The sequence below is a fragment of the Toxorhynchites rutilus genome, chromosome 1 (genome assembly GCF_029784135.1).
Source record: "Toxorhynchites rutilus septentrionalis strain SRP chromosome 1, ASM2978413v1, whole genome shotgun sequence".
Taxonomy (NCBI): Eukaryota; Metazoa; Arthropoda; class Insecta; order Diptera; family Culicidae; genus Toxorhynchites; species Toxorhynchites rutilus.
In genome coordinates, this window is record NC_073744.1 from 28,370,898 (window position 1) to 28,383,566 (window position 12,669).

Consider the following 12,669-nt stretch of genomic DNA (forward strand, 5'->3'; position numbering starts at 1 on the left):
AAGCTCGAATCACCGAAAATTGCCCAACGAGAATGATTTGCTAGTCCCAAGCGTCATTCTGTGTGTTCTTTGTGCAATTTGGTTGGTTCAGGTCAATCACGGAGAGCAACTACGAATTGTACAGTCTACCCAAGCTCAAGCTCACTATTGATAAGGTCTAAACCAACGATTGGCCTTTCCACCAAATTCCATATTGTAACCCAACGTTTGGTTCCATGGTTTATACAAATTATATCTTATATCAACGTTGAGTAGGATTCGACTGATTACTCGTGGTACTCAAGGTTAGCAAGGTTAACATTTTGATCGACTAGTCGGGTTAGGGATATGCATATTGGGTATCGGTGCATTCTCAGGGGTAGCATCTGGTATATTACCAACTGTCGAAGGTGGGCAACGGTGAGATGAGGGGACAAGACGAACGAACGAAAAAGAACACACAAAGGAATTGAATTGTAATGCTAGACTTCATCAGAAATTCATAAATCCGCTGCATAAAAAAGACGTCGCATGTCCCCAATAAGTCTCTGATAGAAGCATAAGGGTGTCTTCGTTGGTCCTCAAGGCTATTCAAAAAGTGAGCATCGACTGTCGACTGGCTGCGTAAATATCCGTACATTGCCAACCTCGGGTCAATATCATCGTAGCCGTTTTTACATCAACAGATACACTAATCGTTCGCTAACTGGTCCTGGCGAACGTTAACTGATCCTTGGACCAGTTAAAAAGCAGAATTTCATTCAAATGGAAGATTTGCTGTGAGGGGCATTGGAATGTAATTTGAAATGTTATGAAAATTGACGTTATTTTCGCATGACAAAAACATTGATTAAATTACAGAAAAAAATTTCCTCCAATTATGTTTCATTCCTGTTCTCGCACTCAATGCGAAACTTTGATTGGAATCTTTTTGTTTATCCAATTTCATTATCAACGCGAATCAAACAATTCATTGAAGTTCCACTCGATCATTTTTGACGTTCAACATGCCGGACCAGTTGAAACGCGAATGTCGATAACTGGTCTTCCCTTTTCGCCTAGTTAGTGAATGTTTACCGTATTGTTGTCTTCGAGATTTATTCTGTGGAGATGCACATCTAATGAGTAGTGGTTCGACATAAGACTACTAATTACGCGAATAACGTCACGACTTACGTCCAAACGTTTGAACCACGCTCTAGTAGATACGTTTGGAATGATTGAATGTAATTACCTTCCAAGACATTAGGGGTGCAATTCGCGTTCCGGCCAGGCGTATTCTAGAATAAATAGAACAGTAGTTTTATAAAGCGTTAGCATCTCTCAGATTAGCTTCTCACTAATCCTGCCTGAACTGTCTGATAGAATTTGTATGGAAACCGTATCAAAAGCCCCCTTATTGTTCAGGAATACTGAACTCAGTTATTTCTATTGCGCAGAGGCCAGTCGAATATCTGTGGAAAGCAAGCACTAGAGAATCGTTTGTTCCATTGCTCTTTCGAAAACAAAAATGGACACTGCATCAAAGAATTGTCCGCACAGCACTGGCTCAAATATTACAGCACAAGAAACAGACCAAAAAATAAATCAAAACGAAGGTAAATTTGTTTCATTTGGTGAATAAATATGTCCTTTATTTAGACCAGCCATCAACACAAACAACAAATTATAATATACGCGAGAACGTCTAAAATTCATACCAAAAATTTTCCGTACAGTCACATCTTCTCAAAAATAATGAGTGTAAACAAACGACCATCTGTCAACTAGCTCAAACAGCATCTGTTGCATTGCAAAGGAGTTCCAATGTTTACAGTCATTTTAAGCAAAAAAATTATAGGAGGTTGTGTCCAAGATACGACCGTACGCTTGACGTAGAACTACGCTGTTATTTTATATAAGTCGCTTGTTTATACCTTGGGATATTATTCTATAATGCTGTGATATTTTAGAAACAACTGCTTAGTAGAATAATCTCTGAAGTGGTTTTTTCATTGTAGAATCAGTTGATGATAATTGATTGATGATTCATTCTTGCCCTCGCAAAACAATACACTAGCTGATCGTACTTCGCAATTTATTGTCAATGTCAATGCATTGAAAATTTACTTCGAACGCTATTCCGGTGGCCTTTTTCGCAATTGACATAAACTCGGCTACAGTCGATTATATACATCGAGTGGAGCATGAGAAAGTGGAAGAAGTTTTGTTACTGGCAAGCGAAACCTAATCACATACAAAATTCCAGAACGACATTTACTTTCTTAGTGACTAAACAAGCGAAATAAACTCTTTGTTAATACCAACAACCTCAAAACAGTATCATTGCTTCATTATGATTAAGATTAGCGCTAATGCAATCCTAGTTGAATGCAATTTTGCGACTGGCACGCGAACCCAAATAACTTATAACATTCCAGTAAGACATTCAAGATGTTTGGTATCCCCCAAATAATTTTTTGGCGCATCAAAGGCACCAACGAAGCCCTTATGATGACAGAAAACAAACAATGTTAACTGCTTGTAAAAAGACTGAATTATGCCACACAGCTTGTACTCTGCTGTAACACCCATCGATGCGAATTCGCTGATGAGTTTGTCAAGAGTGACCACCTTCACCACCAGCGGGGGGAGCTTGATTTTAGTTGCTACCTGGGTTACGGCACTTACATTTTCGAACGACGCGCCTAAGTCGCCTACTTCGCTGTTGTTCGATGCGGTTTCACACTCGCGAAGGCTCGGTTCAGTGCGAGCGCTTTTCACTGCACCAACATCGCGTGCATTATTAGATGACGCTTGTCTCGAAATTTTATTGTCCCTGGCAATGCGTTCGTTTTTTGCAGGGCTCGAACCTGCCTTCCTCTTCTTCTTGCTCATTAAACACTACGTGAAGCGTCCAATTTATGACGCGGAAAGAAAAACACACGATACGAATAACGCGAAAAACAAACTGAAAAAAACAACACGACGATATCCAAGTTGGATTACCACTGGTGGGGTTCAATCTTAGATCGAAGCGCAGCTAAAGCAAAGTGAACTGGATTGCTCAACAGTCCGATGCCGAATGAAAGTTTGCCTGGGGGTAATGGTAATGGTAATGAATTAGAGAGACTTTAAACTTTTGCAGTTCATTCGTCTCTAGCCTTGAGAAAGGCCCTTTGAAAACACTACTCTATTTTACTCCAGCGCTACCACCTCCGCCCTCTTGCCTTGAGAAAGGCACTCGATCCCTCGCCGTCCAGCCCGTCCAGCAACGATGTTGTCCAGTCGGTGTCCACACAAAGAAAAATGAAGTTTGCCTTAGCGAGATCCACTGTTTATACTCTAGACAAGTATTCCCCTTCATTCTTCTACTTTTCCTTTGTTCACGGAGACATTAAATCCTACGATTTCCCCTCCGTTGGTCGTCGATAGGTTGCTCGTTATTTACAGCTCTGTTCGGGAAAGCACACAAATAGACAGAACAAATGTATGGGAAAATGGAAACGCTAAAGTTTTCATGAATTTTAAACATTTACAAACCAGGAGATTCTAATGTATAACATATTACACAAATCTTACGGAATTTCCGATTCGTTTAGTATGTTAATCGCCAAAATCCGTTCACGGCAAAAATAGTTATTAACGTTAACTTTATTTCATAAAAACGTGACCTGTTTTCTGATTTGGCACCCTTAATGAAAGACGTAGTTCTAAGTCAAAAAATGTCTGTTGCCTACAATAAAATCCACTCCCGATTCCCCTTGTGTCATTGATTGTCCCTGCACAACATCGCTGCAGTAACGGTACACTTAGTAGTTGTTCTCCTAACGTACTTTCAGACCATAATGGACATAAATTGCGGTTCACAAGTGGCAATTAATCGGTCCATATTTGCGATTGTTTTCCATTGTTTCAACTTACCCTGTTATATGCGTTTCAACTTACCCCGGCCTTTGAAAAAAGAAGGGGTAAGTGAAAAAATACCGTTCATATTTCTTCACATTTCCATCATAGATTCATGAACTGAAATCCAAACTAGTCAACCTAATGTGTTGTTAGAAATTATATATTACAGGAAAACTTTTTTTTGGGACGGATTAAGTTTGCTTCGAAACGTTCGGATTCAAACTTACGAACGACCAAAACCAAACAATGCCGTATGAGGTATTATGAGCCCCTATCAAGTATGTGTCGCGTGTTCAAGCTTAACTCGTTCTAATTCGAAAAAGTCGTTTTCTACCGCCCTTAGACAATAAGACAATCAGTATGTATATGTATTAGATTTATCATTAGGACACGTTTGTTCAGGCCTGTTGGTATTAAAATAAAATGAAATGAGACGCTTCAATCTTCCGGTTATGGCAGTCAGTTCGTACATGTAGTGGATCTGGATCCTGAGAAAAAATATGGCTTCCGTTTTAACTCACCCCGCATTTCAACTTGCCCCGATGTATCTTACCTAGTTCCATTGCATTTGTTCAAACATGACGCATGTTGCGATGATCAAAAATGTGAATGTTTTGGAAAAAGTCCATGTCAGAAGTGGGATTCGAACCCACGCCTTCAGAGAAGACTACGACCTGAACGTAGCGCCTTAGACCACTCGGCCATCCTGACGGTTGTACGATTAAACTGATAAAACTGAAACTCACCACTTTCAATCCGACATTTCTTTTATTCGTGCGCATAATATTTTCCAAAAAATAAACTCTCGACCGTCCTTAACAATATGGGGGTATAAACTAACTACTGTGTATTTACAATTATTTACAACGGTAACCGCTATCACAAGACTCTCATTTCATATGAAGGAACGATGATTCACTGCTCCTTTCTGCCCCATCCGATCCGGTAGGTGATAGCGAAGCTGTGGTCTGTGACGACGACTTCGCTGTCGATCCGAAGAACGTCGCAAAGTGACCGACCGACGGAGGGATACTTCCGACGAATGCGCCGGCGCCAATCGGATCGGGTGCGCCAAGCGATGCCTCGCGCTTCTCCCGCCGGTCCCGAGCTCGTCGATTCTGAAACCATATTTTTACCCGCGTGTTGGTAAGCTCCAAGCTGTACGCTAGCTGGTTTGCCTCCTCCGAGCTCAAATAGGTGGACACCTTGTATGCATCCTCTAAGGCACTCAACTGGGCAGGTGTGAACGGTACTCGGGGCAAACGTCCCGGAGTACGCTTGACGGGGCCGATCTTTTGGGGTCCTGCAATAAGTTGGATGGGTGGTTGGAGAAGATGAGCAACTTGCATGCTGAGATCTTGTCCTGTGAAAGACTTACGTGGCAACTTGGGTGGACGATAGCGCGTGTAGTACAACCAATCGAAGCTCGGCATGCAGTTCTGCAAGTAGCTTGATGCACCGACACTCTCCGCATGAGGGGTATTATCCACTACGATCTCTTCATCCTCCTCTGACACTATCTGTTCATCACTATCACTGTGGCTCTGGGATGTGTTGGATGAGCAGGAAAAGGACTCCACTTTCCGTCGCTTTTCATACCTTTCCCCCGCTCTGGTTAGAATATGTTCTATGCTGAAATCACTCTGTCTCGATTGGGCCATGTTTTTGCAGCCTGAGGTCATTCTGCCTAACTTTTCAACAAATTTCGCAAAATCCACTGCTCTTGCTTCACTTTCTGCCAACCAACGACCTTCACCGGTTGAGTTCACGGTACGCACTAATCAGGACACGCATTCGTGTACATCTTTTTATTCATCCCTCATCTTTGATCCTCCATCCCTCCAGAGTGAAGGACGTATCAGTTGCATCCTTTCTGCCTCCGTTTTTTTTCTGTTCATTCATTTTCATGTTCGTCCTTTTCCAAACAGCAGCAGAAGCTTAGAATCGCACACGGTTTCCCTCCGGGAAAATCGCACACTAACGTAAAAAGCAACCCACATTGTGGCGGCAGGCAAGCGATCCAACCCTCCCGTTATTTTGGTTACATTGTTGGGAAATTAAATTTTAATACAAATGTTTACAGAAAACATCAAGCAACACGCGTGGCTTCTTCGACGCCGCCTGCGTTTGTCAATGTATGGAACTGTCAGCCGCAAGGGGAATCGGAAAACGAGGAACAGGATTAATGGACACAAGCTGAAGAGGATGTATGGAAGAAATCCAACCAAAGGAAGGCTTCTAGAGACGAGGGAAAAACACGCGAGGGTTGCTAAACCCCTCCTCTTTTTTTCGGAGAGCGAAAAATCAAGATGAAGTTCGAGATAGACTTGCTTCATGGGCGACACAAGAGGACCATGAGCGGATGATAATTACACTCAAGTGGTGGAGGATTTAAAACGCAGTTAGGATTATTGCGGAACAGGAAAATTTTGTCATCAAGGATGACTGCGGCTTCTGTGGACACTCGACTGAACAGCAGCATGTGCACGCCACAGCTGGCGGTAACCGGTCGGGCTTGACAGGAACCTGGATGAGATCTAGCCGATAATCATTGGTAGCAGCAGCAGTTTTGGGACTGCAGTGATTGAGTACTTTTGTGATTACTCAATTTTGCAGAGGATAATTGGCCACAAATAAGGTAATGTGTATCGAACGAGCGTCGGCAAAATATATTTGGTGAGAAAGTTCCTCAACTTTAAATTGCCACAAAAAGTTCTTGTTTGGGAAAATATTGGCACTCAAAACATGGCATGATTTTTCTTATTTTATAGATTTTTGGTTTAAATTTTTATCGAATTTTGATTTGATAGAGTGGTCTTTGATTTCTATATAGGGGGTAACTCTACAAAACATGTAACGATTCATTAAGAGTTTTCAAACGCATATTACTCAAAATTGTTATTACGACATATGTTGTGTTGTATACCATTAGACAGGAAATTTATCCAGCATTTTTTTGCTCGAAACACGAACAGAAAATATACAGGGTTTTCCATTTCGGGCTTCCGAAAGTATACAGCCCTGCGCTGACAACCGTTTGACATAGCTGTCAACCAAAGCGTCATATCGTTAGTTGAATGTCTGCCATTTTACAATATGGATCGTTTTAGCATCGCACAACGTGTTAATTTTGTTAAATTATACTATAAAAATGATGAAAAACCGGCAAATGTTTTTCAAGCACTACGGACGGATTTTGGTCGTCATGGACGGCCTACAGAGCACACAATCGCTAATGTAGTGCGTAAATTCGAACAAACTGGATCCGTAGCAGATATTGTGAAACCTGTGCATCATCGTAATGTGCGTTCGGCCGAAAATATTGCTGCTGTTGCTGCCAGTGTGGAGGATGACCCGAATGTTTCGATTCCACGGCGTGCTCAGCAATTGGGCTTGTCAAATACATCATTGTGGCGAATTTTGCATTTGGACTTGCACCTACATCCATATAAAGTCCAACTGGTACAAAAATTAGAGCGTGGTGACCATGGAATGCGTCGGGCATACGTCGATTGGGTGAACGAACAACAGCAGCAAAATGCTGAATTTTCGCATCAAATTTTCTTCAGCGATGAGGCACATTTCGAGCTCGGTGGCTATGTGAACACCCAAAATTTCCGTATATGGGGCTCAGAAAATCCACACGTGATTGTTGAGGGACCATTGCATCCGTCAAAAGTCACTGTTTGGTGCGCATTATGGTCTGGTGGAGTCATCGGGCCGTATTTCTTTGAAAATGAGGACGGCGAGACGGTAACTGTGAATGGTGAGCGCTATGGCGATCATGCGATTTGAACCCGCTAGACTTTTTTTTGTGGGGTTATGCGAAAGACCGTGTCTATGCCAACTCTCCGCAAACTCTTGAACATTTGAAAGACAACATTAGTGAAGTTATGACCGAGATACCGCCCCATATGTGCCGAAAATCCATCGAAAATTACCTGTTCCGGATCAAGGTGTGCGAGGAAGCCCTAGGTGGACATTTGAATGATGTTGTATTTTACACATAATGGCATAAACCAAACTTTAATTTGAAATAAAAGTTTCATCGAAATTCGAATTCTAAGTGTGTTTTATTTCAATTTACTTTCGGAATTTAAAGTTGGAAAACCCTGTAGTTTCAAAAAAACTAAACAATTTGACGATTAAAGTGGGTATGTTTTTTCGATCGCTTTCCTCCCCGACGCAACAAGCAATCTTTTTGACTACATTCGGGCGTTAGTTCACAATGTTAATCGATGCATATTATAAATTATTCTCCATTTGCCGATAATAGGCATTTATCAGTTGTGCATTGTATGTTGTCCAATCAATTCATGCTCAATTCACATTTTCATCGTGTAAGTCTTGCTATTAACAATTTATGCAATGTTGGTCCAGAATATCATGATGTCGAGCATGTTGTTTGGTAATGTAAAAATGCAAATAAAGAATTTAACTGGCTGCTGATTTAGAGGTTCGAAAGAGTATACGCATATAAGATTAAGATAGCTTGAATAGTCGCGATCTTAATATGTGTAAATCTTCCTCAGAACTTTGTGTTTAAAAATGATAAATGATGACTCCTTGTCTTCTTCTGCATTATTGAATAAACAAAAAAAGGGTAGTAATGGCTTTAATGGTATTTTTGTGTACATTTTTAAGCAGAATGTGGTTCCGGATTCTACCACGTTATCTCATCTAGCCCGTTTAAAGGATACAATTGCATACAGGAAAAAGATTTTTAGGGCTTTCATTTGATGTATCAAAAGAACAAAAATACAGATTTTGGTCAATGAAAAACTTCAATTCAAAAGTAATTACTACACACAATCACAATCCTATGTCAAGATCCCGTCCTTGCCCATAGGCTCAGACCCGTCAACTTTTTGTTCGACACTACTTTCCGGCGACCACAACCCATTACTGTTTTTGTTGTCACTGTTATTTTTTCAGACAGTTAAATTTTTAATTTTGGAAATGTGGAAATTGTGTTATGTTCAAATTGGAACATGTTCGTGTGGAATTTCATTCAGTTAGGAAAAATGCAGATTTCGTCCATCAGTTAAAATATTCACATACAGTCAACGAAGAAGCGAAGAGCGAAGATTGTGGAAATCGATTACTAGAGTGTTTTTTGCCAATACCTCTATGAGAGCGGCATTATGAGGCTACCTTCAAAATGGCAACAAATTATGGAAGAAACGGTGCATATCCCAAATCGGACAATCCGAAACAACTTAAATAAAGTTTTGAATTTCGCGAAAAAACAATTGATTACTTTTTCCCTAATATTCAGGATTGGTCGAAGTTGCACTGCTGTTATTTGTTCTGAGTATTTTGCAAAAAAGTGACTGCGAATTTCGAAAAAAACAAGCATCGTTTATTTTTCAGTTTTTGGATATGTTTTCACTATTTTGTTCGCTGTTTTCATGTTATGTGCTAGAAGAATATAGTAGTAAGAATCTACTGTAAATCTTCATTGAAATTAGTGTTTAAATAGTGTTCGGAATTTTAGACAAATGTAATTGAACATATTTTTAGTTTTTCGTCAATCAATATTATTATAGTTGTTAATCAATATCATTATAGTTATAGGAGGCTGTCCACATACCACGTGGACAGCTTTAGGGGGGTAGGGGGTAAGAAAATGTCCACGCTTGTCCATGGAGAGGGGGTACAGACTTAATCCATGTGGACAGGAAGAACACATATATCTTTTAAACAGAATCACCTATACATTCAAAATTAAATAAAATATAAAACGTGTTACATTTTTAAGAATTTCAAAACTCTCCGTATTTATCAATAAACAATAAATTTTGTGTTTTAATGGGTTTTTACTAATTTTCCAAAAGTGCATGATATTGGTTTTATCAACCAAATTGAAGCTACCATTTTGTCTCAAATTCCGAAATTCTGATTTTTGACTCAAATTCCGATCACTTCATTGTAAAAACTGAGTTTATTGAACATCAATGTTATTTTGATACCTGTAAATGTTGTTATACAGAAAGGTTTACCCTAAAGAATATCGGGGTTTTCATTATTCAATTAATTATAACATTGATGTTCAGTAAATTTGATTTCAAAATGAAGTGTTCAGAATTTGAGTCTGTTCGGAATATAAGTCAAAACGGTACAGCGTTCCGAAATCACTTCAAAATTTCGACCCTTTTCCTCCTCAATCCTTTGTTAAATGTAGATCTATAGATATCAGTGCATTACTTCCTTCTTTCCTTGAAATTATTTTTTATTAATAAAAAATTCTATAGTGATGAAAATAGGAAATTCTCCAAACCATACTAAACAAAACAAATTTAACCCTTTGCGGTCGAAATTATTTTACTTGAAAAAGCCGTGATATATAACATTGTGTGATTATATACAGAATATGTGTTCGCATGTATCACAAGAATAATCAGTTTGGCGTCTTCCGCCTTTTATCATTGTGTTTGAACACACAGAACAATGCTCTTTGTATCAATTTATATATTTTTTTCCATTAGGCCTTTCCAAGTGACAACTTTTGTTTATACTGAGTACCGTTATGTATTATTCATAGAAGCACCTTTTGGATTCGTCAACTACTAGACATTAAAATCTTCTTCTATATATATAAAAATCTCGTGTCACGATGTTCGTGGTCGAACTCCTTCGAAACGGCTCGATCGATTTTGATGAAATTGTGCACAAAAAACTTGGTAGGCATGAGAATAGGATGTAAACTATATACGATACCGCTAGGATACCGATTACTATATGTTTAATACCGATTAGGGTGGCCCTATGCGGAAAAAATCAGAATATGTTTTTATTGTTAAATTTGACTTTAAATAACTCACCACAAATTCAAACCCCCATACCCTTTTTCAATAGAGACTAAAGTATTTTTGTATAAACAGTATTCAAATAACTAAACCGTCCTTCGTTTTTAAAACAGAACGAATTTATTTAGATTGACAAATGACAGATGGCCGCAACATCGCTACAACGATCTTTCATCCACACATTCGCAAGTAACCTCACTTCATCTGAAGCCAGGCATATCGCCGGCGAGCTGGAAGTATTTTTGAATGAGCACAACGAATTATTAAGATACATCAAATCACAATTGTTCTGTTTACAAAATGACAATCACGCTATTGTCATCAATCCTGATAAAAAACCTGCTGGAGAGCACGTGTGTAAATTCAATGTGCATGCGTTGCTAGAATCATAGATGGCGACTGCACAGTGACGCGAGAAATTGTGATTCGAAGAAACTACAATGATCTGGAATGCATCGTTGACGCACATCGTTCAGACAACTCTCTCCATGTTCTTCTTCAATAGCACTAACGTTCCCAACGTTCGCATTATTATCGTAGTATCACTTGCATCATTTTTAGTAGTTCTTGGTTGAGATTTCTATGCCAAGCAATACGCCTTGAATGTATTCTAAGTGACTAGCTCTGGAACATGTGTGACTATAATGCAAGTCAGAAGAGTCTCTTAGAAGAAAAAATTCCCAGCTGACGGATATTGCGTAAACATTAAACAACGAGATCCCGCTAAAGGCAATTTATTCATTTTGAACATCATTTCCTATTTTGAATTGAATCATATAATGATTCAATATGATCAGGACAACGCCATTCTACGATGTCGTGAGCTATCCCAACAATGCGTGAATGTAAAGAGCGTGTGTTCAAACGAAAAAAATTAAGTCATGATCCCACATATTGCTGGATGTATTCGGTTGAATGGAACAACCCGAGGATTATCTCATACACATATTTTCAGTTTGGTTAGTCGACAAAATCGATAGGCCCTGAATCCTCGATAATGTGATTTTCTTTGAAATTCCAGATCTTTCTACTGATCAACTACTGAAATCCGATCGAGTCAGAATTGCCCGAACGGATTGCAATTTTGCATTCTGTAATCCGTTCGACTCAAAACCAATCGAGTTGTGCAAATGTGGCAACCTTGCCATACAATTCGACATAGCCGACATTGAACTCCGTGTTCCATTTATGTGAACCAAAAATGACTATGGATTTTCGGGTGGGATAAACACGCTTTTAACACGAAAATTTTAAATGAAAAATTAGCTCTACATATCAAATGTGTTCTATGTAAAACGGCAATACATTCTCTGCAAGTGGGGAAAATCTTGAACGAAAATCGTTTCTGGTGATGACTTTATATTATTGATAAAGTTTTGGTGGAAATGTAAGGTTGCCACATTTACATAGAACGATTGAATTTTAGAGGAACGGATATAAGAAGAGTTTCAAACCAATCGGATTCTGGGATATGGGTGACTGTTCAATATTGTTACCACAAACATTGTTCATGAGTGGATCGTGGACTTTTAACGCCTTGCATGACAGATGTAACAAGTACGAGGCGTTAAAGTACAAGGTTCACCAACGACACGATTACAAGCGTACCCTGATGTTCAATATATAAACTAAGAAATACTGACAATGGCAGACAATCATCCACAGATTCACAGACAATCATTGCCAGATTCAATGTGATAACGAAAAGCGCTTATTTTCCACCGAGACAACAATCTGACGAAATTGATATTGATTTTCTTCATTCCATTTTTCTACTTTACGACAAAAACATTTTACATTTTCACCTTACGTTTAACTTTTAAGAGGTTAAACATATCAGTTCCAATAATGAAATACATTCAAATACAAATACGTTGAAACATTCAAACATGTTACAATACATTATAGATGTTTCATTTAACACCCAAAATATTCACTAGAAATAAATGGCAGAACAACGTTTGCCGGGTCAGCTAGTTCTTTTATAAAAAGT

At 39.1% G+C, this 12,669-nt stretch overlaps 1 protein-coding gene and 1 non-coding gene across 2 annotated transcripts; both read right to left on the reverse strand.

The window, feature by feature from the left end:
- Positions 1-4,495: 4,495 nt before the first annotated feature.
- Trnal-cag (transfer RNA leucine (anticodon CAG)) lies at positions 4,496-4,578 on the reverse strand. Its single transcript has one exon. It is a non-coding gene; the product is annotated as a tRNA-Leu (tRNA).
- Positions 4,579-4,687: 109 nt separating this feature from the next.
- On the reverse strand, positions 4,688-5,735 carry LOC129763148 (homeobox protein ceh-28). Its single transcript, XM_055761949.1, has 2 exons — positions 5,246-5,735; positions 4,688-5,170 (listed from the first exon to the last, which is right to left on the reverse strand). Exons 1-2 carry the CDS (start codon positions 5,547-5,549, stop codon positions 4,758-4,760), a joined length of 717 nt encoding a protein of 238 aa, XP_055617924.1. The 5' UTR covers positions 5,550-5,735; the 3' UTR covers positions 4,688-4,757.
- Between the last annotated feature and the right edge of the window lie 6,934 nt (positions 5,736-12,669).